Source organism: Triticum aestivum, chromosome 4B, assembly GCF_018294505.1.
Source record: "Triticum aestivum cultivar Chinese Spring chromosome 4B, IWGSC CS RefSeq v2.1, whole genome shotgun sequence".
Classification (NCBI taxonomy): domain Eukaryota; kingdom Viridiplantae; phylum Streptophyta; class Magnoliopsida; order Poales; family Poaceae; genus Triticum; species Triticum aestivum.
The window spans coordinates 533,181,835-533,199,155 of record NC_057804.1 but is presented as its reverse complement, the minus strand read 5'-3'; the positions used below and the strand labels follow the sequence as shown (position 1 = coordinate 533,199,155).

Genomic DNA, 17,321 nt, shown 5'->3' with positions numbered 1-17,321 from the left:
AATGCTTAACCCATAAACAATAGTGGTAATTCGATAAGAGACGTCATGGCATGTACCATATCCAATAGGGTGCAGCTATGACGTTCAGACATACCATCACACTATGGTGTTCCAGGCGGCATTAGTTGTGAAACAATTTCCACAATGTCTTAATTGTGTACCAAACACGCAACTCAGATATTCATCTCTGTGATCATATCATAGACATTTTATCCTTTTGTCACGACGATCTTCAACTTCACTCTGAAATTACTTGAACCTTTCAACAATTCAGACTTTTATTTCATCAAGTAAATAGACTTGGCATCTACTCAAATCATCTGTGAAGTAAGAACATAATGATATCCACTGCGTGCCTCAGCACTCATTGGACTGCACACATCAAAATGCATTACTTCCAACAAGTTGCTTTCTTGTTTCATTTCACTGAAAATGAGGCCTTTCAGTCATCTTGCCCATGTGGTATGATTTGCATGACTCAAGTGATTCAAAATCAAGTGAGTCCAAACGATCCATCTGCATGGAGTTTCTTCATGCGTATATACCAATAGACATGGTTCGCATGTATCAATCTTTTCAAAAACGAGTGAGTCCAAAGATCCATCAACATGGAGCTTCTTCATGTGTTTTATACCAGTATGACTCAAATGGCAGTGCCACAAGTATGTGGTACCATCATTACTATCTTATATCTTTTGGCATGAACATGTGTATCACTACGATCGAGATTCAATAAACCATTCATTTTAGGTGCAAGACCGTTGAAGGTATTATTCAAACTAGTTGACCTGTTGCGCCAAATGGCGCAGAGACCCGCTAAAGCCATGTTGTTGATGAAAATAGTTTCATTTTGCAAGAACATATTCAATACTCGTAGTAGAAAGCCCATGTGTTAAATCATGCTATATTGAAAATATGTTTATCACGCCAAGAAATCTTAGTTTGAAAAAAATCATATCTGTATAACATGTATAGACCAGTTTTTTTTTGAGACTTACATGTATAGACCAGCTAATGAAGCCTTTTTTAGTTGAAAATATGGTGGTTATCACGCTGAAAAATCTGAGTTAAAAAACATATTTTCATATGAACATTGAATGGCAGAATGACCCAATGGCAACATGTAGTGATAAATGTTAATTACAAATCTGTAGGTTCGGGCATCCTTCTCATTTTTGTAAGTTTTGGAATTGCAATATACTGGTATGCTTTCTTCTGCCTCATCGATCCCTGACATCAAGATGTGCAGAGGCAGATCTATGGATGAGAAGGGCTTCCAAGTGGCGTGCTCTCTAGATGACATGTTGCGCAAAATGACACAGAGACCCATTTAAAACCATGAACCCCTTGGAAATATTTGCATTTGTTAATAAATAGACTTGTCTTTCAAAATATATACATGAGCATGCATAATTTGTTGTTATTCAGGAACCTGGAGGCATAAGTTTAAATAAAATCAAACAAAGAATTAATGAAAATAGTTGCTCACTGTAGTTATGCAACAAATTAGAACATCGGTGGGTCTAATAATTGAGCCTGTAGTTAGAAAGTCCAGATAGCTTATGTTAAAAAAGAAGGTAAACATAAGTGACACAGTAAAGAAAAAGGTAAGCATAGGTGACACAATAAAGCCTGTGTGTGAACTCTATCCCACACTTTGTGGTGTTTGATGAATAAAGCTACCCCTAAAAAAAGTGACACAATAAAATGCACTTAATACATGATGAATATTGAGTTCAGGAGAAGGTCTTAGAAATAATGATCAATTACATCATATAATTTGGTTCTGTACAAAAGAAAGTTTCCACTTTTGTGTATATATCCTAAACACCACCCCCTTGCGATGAACTCTTTGTCCTTGGTTGTAGCTCTTTGGCCAAAAAGTTGGTTATTCCCCATCCAGTATGTCAGTTGCAGTCTCGCATCCAACATGTCAGTTGCAGTCTCCCGCAACATAGGAACAACATTTTACGAACCAATGGAGAAAAGCCAAAACACTGACTCAAGAATTAACCTGGGAAGGTCATTCTTCAAGCTGACTCCTACTAGAAGATGATGCATCTAAGCGAAGTTGCCTGGAGATTTCTTATATATCCCTTGCTCTCTTCTGCAACAGATAGTTGGAATGGCATATAAGATAAGTGTGAGGTACTAACAGAAGCGCACTCTCAAAAAGGCACATTCTAAGTATGTGTATGTAATGATATAGAGGTGTTATTAATTAAGAAGTAACCTGAATAAGTTGTTGCATATTCTTCTAAGGGACAATTGTTTACATATTTCTTCTATATCCATTGCTCTCTGCAGTCATGATTAGAATGGCAAACAAAATAATTCTTAGGCATTGATATTAGTGACTTACTTGTTGGTAGGCACAAAATGAAATCCAAAGAGAGCATAAAGGTAATGTTATAACATATATCTGTAATGTAAGTAACAAAAGAGTAGTCTCTTTCCTTTTTTCAACATAATACAGTCTTGATCCCTGTTGTCTTGGCTGAATCGGGAGATGGATGAGGAGGACGATGGCGCGAGGAGAGAAGAGGAGGACCAACCGGTGACCATCTGGTTCAAGTTAGCCATAGAAGCAAAGAAACTTTCTGGCAACTTTATTATAAGCCAATTACTCATCAATATTTCCTAAAAACAGTGATAGTAATACTCGTAAGGAATGATCAAAATAAACCAATTACCAGATTGACTATCATTCTGCAATACAGGTGGTGTCAACCCAAAAGGTCCCGCACCATGGCCATGTAGAATATATGTAAGACGTCGCAATTTCACATGGATGGCTATATGAAAATATACATGTCTTTGGTTGGTGAGTGCATGAAAGACTTACTGCAACACGAGGCAGAGCACCAGCAATTTGAGATTGCTGGTACTTCAATATTGTCCAGTCAAATACATAGTCAAACTGAAAACCTGCAAGGCATTATTCTGATATGAACCTTACGGCTGTAACCTTTAAAGCATTTTGGATGTTGGTACTTCAATAATACACAAAGTGCAACAGGTTTCCATCAAGTATAGACGAGGGAAGTTAATATCTCGTAGATTTAAGTATGAAGAGGAAAATGATACTTCCTAATGCTCTTCAAGAATGAAAACAAAATCAAACCTTCATGGATAAATAGGTCACGTAACAGTCGCTTAAGGTAGGAATAATCAGGCTCGTCGCCAAACCGAAGCGAGCGGCAATAACCATAATGGAAATATGATGTGAACTCAGTAGGATACCCATGACACAGAGCCTAAAAAATAATCAGAACATTATAACCAACCTAGATATACAGGGCGGAGTGCCAACAACCAGTACACGCATTATAACTACCAAGTACCTCAACTGATGTTGCAAATTTTTTCTCACTGATCTTCGCATACTTTTGCTTCCTCGTTCCTGCTTTCAGACCTTACCAAGGAAGGCTGAAAAGAAAACAATGTTACATCTGATTCATTAATAGTATATCTTAAGTGACACACAATAAGAATCCAGAAAATAAACCAACCTTCCCCGTATGAAGTACATGAGTACATATCCAAGAGATTCCAAGTCATCTCTTCAACTTTGTTCTAATCAACACAAAAAGAATAGAAGTAAAAAAGTTAGAAAAGAAGATATGCAGGGCAAGGAGTATGGCATTGAACTGACAGCAGGATAAAATCCAATAGGTGGAGGTTATAATATTGTAGTGATATCATGGTGGTGCAAGCATAGAAGTTGCTACAGAGTGGAAAGAACAGTCTAGATTTTCGGTACTAAATTTGTCCGGCCTAACATTGTAGAAAGCTAAAGTTTATTAAGAGCATTATCTCCCAACACACAGAAGGAACCCAAAACCTGCAAACAGTGATACGCCTAAAAAATTACAGCATATTATTAGCTGAAAGATCAAGATGTTTTGTGATATGTGACAAAATACTCTTTGTATGTTGTACATGAGGAGGTTTGTGAGAAAATTGACGCACTGTTAAATGAGTCATAGGACAGTATACCAGATAGAGCATTTACTCCTTAAAAATGTATTCAATACACTGAAAGACAAATGCATCATGTTACAGGTGTAGCCAAGTACAGTTGAAAGCAAACTTGATATAGCTTTGTCAAGTTGAAAGTATAAAACTTCACACAAGGTAAAGCAAGTCAAATCAGAGGGGAGAGGAGGGCAACAACATGCACCTGGAGCAAGAGGGGGCACAATCTCGTGTTGTCGCTTTCTGAAATAGAGAACACTTTTATGTCAACTAAAACAGGTTCAGGAGATGAACAATCACATAGAGCAGCTCAAATGCATTAGTAACTTCTCTTCGGCCTTGCAGACAACACTGCAAGAAGAGGCTTCGTAACTCAACCACATCATTTATACAAAGGGCAAAAAGAAAAGTAAAGTGAATTTTGTGTACGCATACACTGGAAGACACTGCAGACCAGTTCGTAATGCTTCTCTGGGTCTTACAGCCATCGGTTAATCCGTGAGCAGGAGAACGGAGAAAAACAAAGTGCAGATCTTAGTCTCTAAGGCATTTCATCAAGCACGTAAAGATCTAAAGATGAAGCGGTTCTGGATTTGGGTTGGGAAATTGGCTGAGCAATTATGACCAGGCTGCACCAATAAGTCCTTGCCAACATGTAAATTATCCAGTCAATAGAAATGGTATACCTTCGTAAATAACATGTCCTATCTCAAAAAATAAATTTGTAATCTGTTATTAACCCAGGACAAAGTGAGATGGCAAGGTCTTCAGAAACATCCAGCCGACTCTCAAATTGGAGGCTTGAATTAAAAAAAGATCTTCAACTACTTCAACACAAGATCAAAGATGAGCATTCCACCTTGTTGAAGCAGGCTGTCAGATCAATTTTTAAATGATTCTCATGTTGCCCAAAACAGAAATTGGATAAGGACTCTGCCCCGTTAGCTTAGATCTTTTTTATTTTGTTTCTATTTTCTCCTTTCCCGTAGTAACATACTGTTTTTTTAATGAAAATATACCATAGAACTACTGTTCTACGGTTTGCTGTTCAAAAAAAAGTGAAATTACCTAAAATGCTATGCCCATCTTCTTTAGTCCTATTCACACTGAGAGGAAATAACAGAAAACTCACAAACATGACAAAAAAATATATCTTCTTCAGTCTTATTCATATGGTTCATATGTACCAATGCATGGTTTTTGTATATAAATAGAAAATTTGAAGGCACATGTTCCAGTTTTCTTTATTTACTGGAACACCATATATATCACATGCCTACAGTTTGTCATGCAAGATTCTGCAAATTAATAGCTAGAGCGACATTTCACTGAAGTAGTACCATTATAGTGTCTCTATTGTATCTCAAGAATTAACTGGATGTTTGTACAACAAATACTATGCATGAGAAATTGTCACATGCAATTCTTATTACGTCCAGTCCTTCATCCAGTGCAGCAAGATGGATCCATATCCATAATTGGCATCATAATGAATTGCGGTTTCTTTCAAAAAATTAGTCTGAGAATTGGACAAATAAGCTTCTGTGTACAACAGAAAGAGTGAGCGTGGGGGCATTGAGTTACCACGACCTCAAAACAGGTATAACAACGGTAACAAGCGGACAAATCGTGCTCACACGCAATATAAGCAGCACGAGAACGAACAACATACAACGCCTGACCGTATCCTGAACATTTAAACGACCAGCACAACATAGAGATATTTAAAAGATCACCAAGATTGACAACATGAGACAGAAGATACTGAAAGTAAAACATGCACACATGTGGTAGAAAGGAAAGAAGAAAACCTTGATGAGTTGAACGGCGCAGCGACATAAGAGATCGTACAACCTGTGAAATACAAAAACGGTCAGAGCACAACGACACACAGGCTTGCAATGAACACTCGCCGATCACATAAGCAACAGAACGGCCTATTTACCTGAGGCAGCAAGCAGAAGCATGTTGGGTAAGCAGCAGGATAGACGAGAAGAAGCGCTAGCGACAGGAGAAGTAGGCTGAACTGTAGAACAAGCGTCAGCACACATGCATTTCATCAAAAATTCTATAGGCAAGCACAAAAGGAGTGGACTAACCTCAATGAGAAGGAGAGACGGACCCAAGGTTCGACGCAAGCAACAACAGGAAACTGTACCAAACTGCGCATGAACGAAACAAAGGAAAACATACGAAATTAGCACGACGAGTCCAAAGCAGCAGCGAAGAACATGTGAACCAGAGAAGGATGAACCTCTACCAGCGGCAACCATTGAGCAGAGGAGGCCCATCGAAACAGAGCATGGGGCTTCCGCATCTCGACCACCATGCGACATGGCGAGGAAAAATATCTCAGTCCATCTCTCCTTTCCCGTCACAGTTTCATTCATCTTCTAGATGACTAACATGGTTAGCGCATAGACCAAGAAAATAAGAGGAACGATGAACATCACATGGAAAAAAACAAGACCGATGAACATCACCTCACCAGGAGACGAGGAAGATCGATTGGGCTATTTGTCCTCGGCCGCCAGTGGCGTGGTCGGAGGGCTATTCTTCTCCTCTTCTATCTCATTCTCCTCCCGGACGGCCGGCGGCGGCACAGAGATCCTCGTCGACCGCGCGCACGGCGCGGCACAGCTCGTGGTGGCTGGAGGCAGCGGCGGCCTGGACGAGGCCCTCGGCTCGGTCGCAGGACTCGCTGAAGGCGTCGAGGCAACGGTGGAGGTCCATGAGCGCGACCGTGCACCCGAGCTCGCGGATGGCGGCGGCTGCGGCATCGACCAACGCGTCGTAGGCGCCAGTCCATCTCTTTCTCCAACTGCTGTAGATGGAGGCGAGGCACACATGATGCATCGGTCAGCCAGGCCCCACACGCACATGCATCATGCAGCTACAGTCCATCCTCTATCTCCAAAGTCCAAATGCAGACGATTCGACGCGCACTAGATGTAGGAGTAGCAGCCGATGAGCGGGACCAGAAAAGCGGTAGCCCACCTGTCATCGCGGTAGTACAAACGCTTGTACAGAATCTGGGTGCACATGCGTTGACTCACCCATCTGTAGCTGACGCATGACGCAACAACTCCCCACGACGCACGACGCGGGAAGCACGTGAGGAGCGTCGCGCCAGGAGCGATTGACCGATGTGACCAGGAAATGCACTATACATGAGATGTGCAGCCACCACGGCTGATGAGCGGGACCGGGGGCAGCACTGGCCCAGCCGTCATGAGGACAGCACAAGTGCGGGCGCAAAACCCAGGTGCACATGCATCGGCTAACCCTTCTGCGGCTCTCCCGTGACGCGAAGCATGCCCACGCGGCGCTGCAGGTTTGGCTGCTCGATTACCCAGAAAAAGGTAACCCAGCCAATCAGATTTTGCCTGAGCCCACAGGTCATTGCCCGCCCACAACTCACCACACGGTCAGAATAGCAACGGTGGATTTCCAGCGATGATCAAACGGCTACCAGCAAAAAAAAGACATGTTTGACCAGGATCTAACGGTCGAGAACGCTGCAAATCGGGGGAGAACCAGGGAGGCGAGTTGGCTAGCTCCGTTTTCGTTTTAAATAAACAGAGTAACCATTATTCTCCTTAAAATTAATAACCGTATTGCGATAAACATAATCCAATCATGTCTATGCTCAACGCAAACACCAAATAACAATTATTTAGGTTTAACACCAATCTCGATGGTAGAGGGAGCATGCGATGCTTGATCACATCAACCTTGGAAACACTTCCAACACATATCGTCATCTCACCTCTAGCTAGTCTCCGTAGCCTTTTATTTCGAGTTACTAACACTTAGCAACCGAACCGGTATTTATTACCTTGGTGCTACTAGGAGTACTAGTAAAGTACAGATTAATATAACGTATATCCAAAATACTTCTGTCGACCTTGCCAACCTTCTCATCTACCAAGTATCTAGGGTAGTTCTGCTTCAGTGACCGTTCCCCTCATTACAGAAGCACTTAGTCTCGGGTTTGGGTTCAACCTTGGGTTTCTTCACTAGAGCAGCAACTGATTTGCCGTTTCATGAAGTATCCCTTCTTGCGCTTGCCCTTCTTGAAACTAGTGGTTTTACTAACCATCAACAATTGATGCTCCTTCTTGATTTCTACTTTTGCGGTGTCAAACATCGCGAATAGCTCAAGGATCACCATATCTATCCTTGATATGTTATAGTTCATCACGAAGCTCTAGTAGCTTGGTGGCAGTGACTTTGGAGAAACATCACTATCTCCTCTGGAAGATTAACTCCCACTCGATTCAATGATTGTAGTACTCATACAATCTGAACACATGCTCAACGATTGAGCTTTTCTCCCTTAGTTTGTAGGCTAAGAAACTCATCGGAGGTCTCATACCCCTTGACGTGGGCACGAGCCTGAAATCCCAATTTCATCCCTTGGAACATCTTATATGTTCTGCGACGTTTCAAAAATCGTCTTTGGCACCTCAATTCTAAACCGTTTAACATTACTGAACTATCACGTAGTCATCAAAACGTGTATGTCAGATGTTCGCAACATCCACAGACGACGTTCGAGGTTCAGCACACTGAGAGGTACATTAAGGACATAAGCCTTCTACGCAGCAATGAGGACAATCCTCAGCTTACGGACCCAGTCCGCATAATTGCTACTATCAACTTTCACCTAATTTTTCTCTAGGAACATATCCAAAAATAGTAGAACTAAAGTGCAAGCTACGACATAATTTGCAAAGTCCTTTTGACCATGTTCATGATAATTAAGTTCATCTAATGAACTCCCACTCAGATAGATATCCCTCTAGTCATCTAAGTGACACATGATCCGAGTCAACTAGGCCGTGTCCGATCATCACGTGAGACGGGATAGTCATCATCGGTGAACATCTTCATGTTGATCGCATCTGCTATACGACTCATGTTCGACCTTTCGGTCTCTTGTGTTCCGAGGCCATGTCTGTACATGCTAGGCTCGTCAAGTCAACCTAAGTGTTTTGCATGTGTAAATCTGGCTTACACCCGATCCTCATGTGGTGCTTCGAAACAACGAACCTTCGCAATGGTGCACTGTTATGGGGAACACTTTCTTGAAATTTTATGAGGGATCATCTTATTTATGCTACTGTCATTCTAAGCAAATAAGATACAATAACATGATAAACATCTCATGCAATCAAAGAGTGACATGATATGGCCAATATCATTTTGCTCCTTTTGATCTCCATCTTCGGGGCGCCATGATCATCATCGTCACCGGCATGACACCATGATCTCCATCATTAGGATCTCCATCATCGTGTCTTCATGAAGTTGTCTCGCCAACTATTACTTCTACAACTATGGCTAACGATTTAGCAATAAATTAAAGTAATTACATGGTGTTATTCAATGGCACGCAGGTCATGCAATAAATTAAGACAACTCCTATGGCTCCTGCCAGTTGTCATACTCATCGACATGCAAGTCGTGATTCCTAATACAAGAACATGATCAATCACATACATCACATATATATCATTCATCACATCCTTTTGGCCATATCACATCACACGGCATATGCTGCAAAAACAAGTTAGACGTCCTCTAATTGTTGTTGCAAGTTTTTACTTGGCTGCTATAGGTTTGTAGCAAGAACGTTTCTTACTTACGCCAAAACCACAACGTGATATGTGAGGGAGTCCTGGATAAGGGGGTATCCGGATAGCCGAACTATATACTTTGGCCGGACAATTGGACTATGAAGATACAAGATTGAAGACTTCGTCCCGTGTCCGGATGGGACTCTCCTTGGCATGGAAGGCAAGCTTGGCGATTCGGATGTAGATCTCCTTCTCTGTAAACTGACTCTGTGTAACCCTAGCCCCCTCCGGTGTCAATATAAACCAGAGAGTTTAGTCCGTAGGACACAACAACAATCATACCATAGGCTAGATTCTTGGGTTTAGCCTCTCTGATCTCGTGGTAGATCAACTCTTGTAATACTCATATCATCAAGATTACTCAAGCAGGAAGTAGGGTATTACCACCATCGAGAGGGCCCGAACCTGGGTAAACATCGTGTCCCCAGCCTCCTGTTACCATTAGCCTTAGACGCATAGTTCGGGACCCCAACCCGAGATCCGTCGGTTTTGACACCGACATTGGTGCTTTCATTGGGAGTTCCTCTATGTCATCGCAGTAAGGCTTGATGATCTGCCTCGTTGTCAGGGCCCAAGGCCAAACTCTCCATTTGGGTGGCTTCCTCATGACCGCCCAATCGGCTGTCGCGCCGACAATGACTTCTCAGGTCATCAAAAACTGCCTCCACGTCAATTCGGAACTCGCCAAACAGATGGATCCAATGGAGCTCTCTTCCCTTAATGAGCTCTTGGATTGCATCGCTACCCTGGGCATCGCAACGGACTTTGATCGGATTGGGCTTAAACCTGACCAAAGGGAGATTTATTCTCCACCGGTCACCCATGAGATCGCGGTAGTGGAGGAGCACCATACGAATTCTCCCTCTATTTTGAGGACGAACTGTGTCCGGACTGCCGAGCTCTCTGAGCCGGACACCCGCTCGCGGGAGGACACGATCCAAACCGTGAACTTAGGATCGGGCGATGGGTCAAACAAATTGGGCTGCATCTCAGAGCCCGAGCCGTTAAGCTTGGGAACTTCCTTGTCCCTGGGTCTCAGATCGGGTCAGGGTTCGGATTCAAAACCACCCACCCACCGAGATTTATTCAATACTCAACAAATCAGACAAGAGCCACAAGAGACAGTACATCATTACTGGGCCAGATTCCTCCTTGTGTTAAACAGGGTTAAGGACTGTCGTGAGGAAGACGCGATCTCACTCTTCTGCAAAAATTGCATGGACAAAGGGATCCTCAACGCTATAAGTCGCCATGACATAGTACACTTTGCTGACTTAGCGGCCATAGTGCAGAAGTACTGCATGATGGAAAGCACCTGGAAAACCCAAACGAACTGTTAGATTTTGGGTTCCGGCAGACCCTCTAGGTTCGAACTCTGGGGTGCACGTGGAGATCACGCCTCCTACCTACATATGTCTCATCGCCTCACAAGGATCTAAACTACACGAAGAACAACACAAGGGACACAAGGTTTATACTAGTTCGGGCCACCATTGTGGTGTAATACCCTACTCTAGTTTGTGGTGTGGTGGATTGCCTCAGGGGCTGATGAAGAACAATACAAGGAAGAACTGCCTCGCGAGGGGAGTTCTTGCATTGGTGGTTCTGGCTAGGGTTCAACTACTCGATCTCTCGATGCCCTGCCTTGAGAGTGGCTAGTCCTATTTATAGAGCGAGGCCCTGGACCTCTTCCCAAATATTGAGCGGGAAGGGTGCCAACAATTGGCCATTTTGAAGGGGAACATCTAGTACAATTATCCTGACTAAAGTCGGTCCTCGCCTGCCAAAGACTCTGGCGGTGATGCCGGCTTGGGCTCCACGATGACCTCCATCATGTCGTTCTGCTGGTCTTGGTCTTGTTGCACCGAAATGGTTGCCTTTGCTTGATACTCTTGCCTGCGCTTGCTCCCTTTGCACCAAAGAGGAAACAAGGACTCTGCGCAGGCCGGCGCCCGCCTGGCTATGGTCGTCATGGCTTGCATCACGGGCACCTCGTGAGGTACCCCGCCTTGATCTCTCCGCCTCCTCGGGAGCCAGCCTGATGAGGTCGTGCCTGAGGAAGCTTCCTGTCGTCCGCCCTGCGAGTCTTGGCCCCTCGCGAGGGTCTTGAGCTTGTATTGATGAAGATGGGCCGTACTGGGCCACCCCTTGAGCCACGCCGCAGGCCGCAGGCAGGCAAGTCTGGGTACCCCCATTCCTAGAACACCGACAGTAGCCCCCGGGCCCAAGGCGCGCCTGGACTTGGCTTAGCCGAGAAGGGAAGGGGCAAGTGCGAAGCGCCGCGGGCCCCAACAGCCTGCGGCCTTGGGCGCCGGGTGGAAGTTGATTGGACGTGGGCATCCCTGTTCCCCACGCCTCCTCTTTTTGCTCCCGGCTAGGCGGACCCGCAGTTGTACACAATATCCCCTCTTCTCGTCGCTGGTGTGTGCCCTGCTCTTCCTCCTCCAGAGCTCTAATCTCCGCTTCCAATCCAATCTCGAACCCTCCCCTTCCTGTCGTCATGGCGCCAACGAAGAAAGGTAAGGGGAAGGATCCGGTGCCCTTGCTCCGTTCGCTGCCGCCGACGGCTCCCATCGTCGACCAGTCGATCATACTCAATCTGGAAGATTTGGGCTAGGTCAGTTCCGCCCTTGCCTCCACCTTCAACGAGTGTAGGAGTACGACAATCTGGCCCGCGTCCCACTTCTCTATTGACAGAATAGCCACCAAGGTTCGGTACTTCGCCGACGCACTGTGGGCGGGGCTGATTCCTCCTTACTCCGATTTCTTCAACGATGTGCTTGCCCATAACCAGATTCACATGATGCATTTGGGTCCTGAATCCATTACTCTCCTTGCCGTCTTCGCTTTTGTTTGCGAGGCGATGACAGGCATCCCTCCTTTGGTTGCCTTGTTGCGCCACTTCTTCTCTTTGCGCCTCAGTGATCCCTCCCGATGTTCAAGATGCGTGAGCTTCGTTGCCGCACCAGAGGCGGCGGCCTCGGGGATTGACTTCAGCATTCCTCTGCCTGCGACTGGGTTCTGAGAGCGGTGGTTGTATGTGGATGTCGGAGTATTTAGCCCCCTGCCCGCGGAGCCAACCTTGCCTGCTGTCCCCGACTCGGGATGGGGCCATGAGGCGCTCACGAGCCCCCGGCTCGCCTTCGTCTGGCGTCGCTTCGCGAGTTTGAGGGCGCTTGGTGTGACGGCACCCAAGGTGGTGAAAGAGTTCCTCCAGCGCCGCATTTCCCCTCTCCAGCGCCATTCCCGCCGGATGTGGGCCTTCGGTGGGCATGAAGACCGCATGAGGCTCCAGAAGGAAGATTTGGCGCCTGAAGTGTTGAAGAAGGTTCTCGTGATTCTGACCGGGGATCCTTCCCCCGGCAGCATCCAGCAAGGGGGTGCCTTGCTGTATCTTTGCTCAGGTAGGGATGATTTCGTGAGGCAGATGCCCAGCTTTGATGAATGGGGGTTGCACCCAGCGGGCCTCGTGGGACCTCATGAGAACCCAGTTGCGGTGGCTGCCCTCCCGGTCGCCCGTGGCGGTCCTTCCTCGAGTGGTGGAGTTAGGAGGCAAGGGCCGCCGTGGGCTGAGGGAGCTGCCGTCGGGATAGCTGCGCCACGCGGAACCCCCAATGCTGCGGCTCTTGAGGCTGGCCCAGCAGCAACCGAAGGCGTTGAGCTGCGCCCTGCGGCTTCCATGGTTGAGGCCCCTGAGGCCTCGGCCGCCCTCAATGGGGCGGCGTCTGGCGGCGTGTGCTAGGGCGACGTCCCCGACGCCAGTCACCCCGGCGCTTCTTCCTCGCCGCAGACTGATCCTTGCGCCGAGCTCCTAGGCCGCTTCCATGTGGACTTCGAGGCTCTCCGAAAGAGAAGGGAGGCCTTGGGTGGCGATGATTACCCCTGCCGCCTGCTGAAGTGCGGAAAGTACTTAGCCATCAACGAGTAAGCCCTCTTCTTCCTTAATCCTTTACTTTCCCGTTGCTTCATCTGACCATTGCTCTGCAGGGCCCTCCCTGCCAAGTTCACGGAGACGGCTGAGGAGCCATCTCCCCAGGCTCCACCCTCTCCACCGACTCCAAGCGTTCCAAGCTCGAGTGCTACCCCGGAGGTGAGGTCGGTTAGAGAGGTGAGCCATCTTGCGGTGCGTCATGATCATGTGCTCCTCGCACCCCCTCCTTCGTGAGCCCTTCCAGGGCATAGCCTGCCTGCCCCGGGCCTTGGTTGTGGACGACGACTGGCTGGGGTCTTCCTCGCGCTCTTCCCGGGAGGGCGAACGGGCTCAGGGCCAGGCTTCTGGCGGGGGGCGCCCGGCCATCACGACGGCACCAGCCCTCTGCTCGAAGGGGGTATGCCGGTTTATGGCCCTTCGCGTAAACAGGGGGCGGAGGATGACGTTGAAGATGTGCTTGAGCGTGCTCGGGAGCGCCGCGCCCTTTGCCAAGGGTTTCTCCAAAGGTCGTCCAATGCAGTGAGCCAGCTTGGTGCAGAGCTTGCCGTTGAGGATGCGCGCCTTGAGGCCGAGGGTCTGCGCCTTGCTGAAGAGAGGCGCAAGCTGAAGGTGGATGTTGCCCTTGCGCGCTACCGACGTGACCTCGACGATGCAAAGGCCGAGGCATCGCTGGTGGCCATTCGAGAGGCCTGCTCCCAGGCCGCCGAGGAGGCCCGGGGGGCTGACCGGCGGCGCGAGGCCGTGGAGGAGCGGGCGCGGGACCTCCAGGCCCGGAGTAACTCCCTGGAGCAGCAGGTGGAGCTGCATGAGGCGGCCCTTGCATCGATGAAGGGGGCGTCGGTCGACTAGGTAGAGCTCCAGAAACGCGAGGAGGCACTGATGCTGGAGGCCGCCGAGCGCGCTCGTGACTTTGAGCGGCTGGAGACGAGAGAGCGCCTGGATTCACAGGCGGAGGAGGATGTCTCCGCGTGGGAAGCCCGGGTCCTAGAGGAGGTTGAGCACCGGGTGGAGGAGGCGCGCTCGAACCTCGGGCGCGCGTACGAGGAGAGGCTGGAGCTGACCAGTGAACCCTTCGCAAGAAGGGCAAGACCATGACGCCGGCTGCCTCCGTCCAACCGGAGGTGCCGGATAATTTGCTGGAGGCGCTCAACGGCGCCTCCATCAAAGAGAAACACCGCACTATTATGAGTGCGGTGATTCAGAAGGTGCAGCTCGCCAAGAGCGGGCTGACCGAAGCCTGCAGGAGCCTTCTAACAGGCTTTGAGGTAAGAATTTCAATATGTATAAAATGGTACCGCATAGACAGTAGCCCCTGATGCTCGGTTCGGTTTTCGGGAAGAAAAGCCGGACTGAGGATCTAAAAAGATATATGCAGGAGTCATAAAAAATGTGTCAATATGGGCTTGCAGGTTGCGCTGCTGACCTCTGCCGCACTAACTGCGGAGGTCAATACTTTGAAGGAAAACCTCGAGCGGTCCGAGAACGAGCTCGGCCGTGCCAAGAAGCAGCTCGAGGACAAGGAAGGTGAGTAACACCTTAGTAAAATTGTACCTTACAGAAAAGGATTTGGGTTGCAAAAAGAATGACAAGGATAACGTGTGTATTGCAGGGGCCACTAACGAGGTGGTAACCCTGAAAGAGGCGGTGGCCGCGGCCGAATGCGATGCGGCCGCGGAGCGCACCGAGCGAGAGAAGCAGGAGGCGCGGGTGGCGGAGGTACAGCAAGAGCTCCAGGATCTCGTGAAAAAACATGAGAGCCTGGAGCGTGACTCGAAGACTCGAGAGTCTGAGCTTGCAACGGCTGTTGAGAGTGCCAAAGCCGCTAAGGCCGAAGCCTACAAGGCCCTCCAGGAGATTGAGGCGTTGAAGAAAATAGCAGCGGGTAAGGCATTTTTCATGCAAAGTAAGCATGTGAGTGTTAATTACCTGTTGCTTACCCGAATTCGGAGCTCTCCAGGAGCGTTCACAGATCTTCCTCGCAGTGTGTCTGATGCTGCCGCATTCTACCGGGCCGAGGAGAAGAGCTCAACGGAGAAGGTCTTCTGGTCTCAGTATGCTGAGGCCGGACATCCGGTGCCCCTTAGCGAGCAACTGAAGCAGCTGGTCGAGCTCCACAAGGCGGCCGAACAGGCCATGAAGGGCCTCATAGTTTGGCTGTGGCCTAAGGAGGCCATGCCTGGGAGCTACTTCGGCCTGGTGCGGCGGCTGGTGGATGCGTGCCCGTGGGTTGAAGTCATCAAGCACTCCGCCTGTATTGAGGGTGCCCGTCGGGCCCTTGCCCGCGCAAAGGTGCACTGGGGCAAGATGGATGCCCAGAAGCTTGTGACGGACCCGCCACCAGAGGGCAAGGAGCATCGCACGCCCGAGATGTATTATAAGAGTGTGCTAAAGGGCGCTCGCACTATTGCAGGGGAGTGCTCCAAAGATGTAATTTTTGAGTAGAATCGCATTTTGCTATCCTGTGCGCTGAAAACTTAGTTCATATGCGCTAAGCAACACTTGTTAATTTAAAATATTACCTTCTGTGCGGCTATTTATCAAATCTGAGAGATGGCAAGTCGTCGGCTTCAGCCCCCATGCCACGAGTGCTGGGGTGTTCGGGATAAACTTGTGCACTCTTGTTCCCATTTTTGGGTCCATCTAGGGAGGCGCTCAACACAGCGAACAAGGCAACCGGACTTATAATGCTTGAACAATCTCACTTAGCCATAGAATTCTATAATTTTAAATTTCGGTGAAGCCCCTAGTCTTCGGAAGGCCGAATTTGGGGCACTATCCACGCCTGGGCCGAACAAGATCCGGCTCCTCGCTCTAAGCGGCATAAGTCTTTAAGGACTCGCAAAAACCTCTCGAACAGCGACCGGCTCTCACCTCATCATGACGGTCAGTTTTAGCTTTCTCCACTGAGGCGTTAACCCAGCTCAACTGGGGCGCAATCGCAGTGGTTCTCCCAGTGCTACCTTAGCCGATACAACGGAACGTAAGGTACCAAAACATGGGAGTCGGGCAAACCCAACTATTGACCCAAGACATGATTCGGAGCCGATGCATATAATGCTATAAGTTCGGGGTGCCGCACTTGTGAAAGTGTTCGGACTTATCACACCATGCTGCGGGAAACATAAGCCCCTGGTGTGTTTTTAGCCGTAGCAAAGTGTACGGATGTGACATGTCGTAAATGAACATATGTATGAAAAAGAAATGCAATTATAAGCAAAAAGGTGCTGCATTGTTTTATTCAATAAGTGCTGCTATGAATGCAGAACGATACAAATAGTGCGATAAGCAAGGGATGGGACTGTTAAACATATCCCCCTCCAGGGGTAGGCTGCGGATTGGTGTATAAAAATGCTCGTAATGGAGACCACCTGTATATTCGTTGTAGCCTTTATCCTTCCCAGGCTGTTGCATCGTGAGTTTGGCAGGTCTGCTGCCGGACAGGGCCTCTAACGAACGGAGTCCTGTGGGTAAAAAATAAAAGGTAAAAAGAAAAAAAAGAACGACACACTTGAGAGCCCCTGGTGTGGTTGAGCCGCAGTCTAGGCTTATTGTGGTCGTGCCCCTCTCCCCATGCCCATGGTATCTTCAGAGCGTAATGGTGTACGCGAAGGACCTGTTTGGACGTTTTGCAGGGGCTGGGGTTGGGGCCGCATTGCCACGCGTGCTCGGAACATGCCAGGTGGTCTTGTTGTAGGTTACTCCGGGCGCGCTTAGCTTTGTCCGGCTGCTTAACGGCAGGACTCGAGAATTGCCTTAAGAGGCTGCATTGT

General features: G+C 47.9%; 1 protein-coding gene across 7 annotated transcripts; it reads right to left on the bottom strand.

Annotated features, from left to right (window-relative positions):
- Window positions 1–1,703: 1,703 nt before the first annotated feature.
- LOC123093128 (uncharacterized) lies at window positions 1,704–6,876 on the bottom strand. 7 transcript variants are annotated; one of them, XM_044515039.1, is made up of 10 exons: window positions 6,233–6,876; window positions 6,078–6,140; window positions 5,924–6,004; window positions 5,790–5,832; window positions 4,184–4,221; window positions 3,513–3,576; window positions 3,345–3,429; window positions 3,125–3,257; window positions 2,234–2,928; window positions 1,704–2,107 (listed from the first exon to the last, which is right to left on the bottom strand). In XM_044515039.1, exons 1-7 carry the CDS (start codon window positions 6,305–6,307, stop codon window positions 3,410–3,412), a joined length of 384 nt encoding a protein of 127 aa, XP_044370974.1. In that variant the 5' UTR covers window positions 6,308–6,876; the 3' UTR covers window positions 1,704–2,107; window positions 2,234–2,928; window positions 3,125–3,257; window positions 3,345–3,409. The 7 variants fall into 7 exon arrangements, 2 of the variants coding, with proteins under 2 accessions (XP_044370974.1, XP_044370975.1); XM_044515040.1 differs by having other exon boundaries at window positions 6,239–6,875; XR_006445114.1 differs by having other exon boundaries at window positions 2,234–3,257; window positions 4,184–5,832; window positions 6,239–6,368; window positions 6,467–6,876.
- Between the last annotated feature and the right edge of the window lie 10,445 nt (window positions 6,877–17,321).

Bases quoted from the DNA above. Each gene is read 5' to 3' on its own strand.
- LOC123093128 (XM_044515039.1), bottom strand. From the start codon at position 6,307: ATGGTGGTCGAGATGCGGAAGCCCCATGCTCTGTTTCGATGGGCCTCC. The intron at 6,141-6,232 runs GTTCATCCTTCT...GTTCATGCGCAG, and splicing joins AATGGTTGCCGCTGGTAGAG to TTTGGTACAGTTTCCTGTTG. The intron at 5,833-5,923 runs GTAAATAGGCCG...TGTATTTCACAG, and splicing joins GCTTCTGCTTGCTGCCTCAG to GTTGTACGATCTCTTATGTC.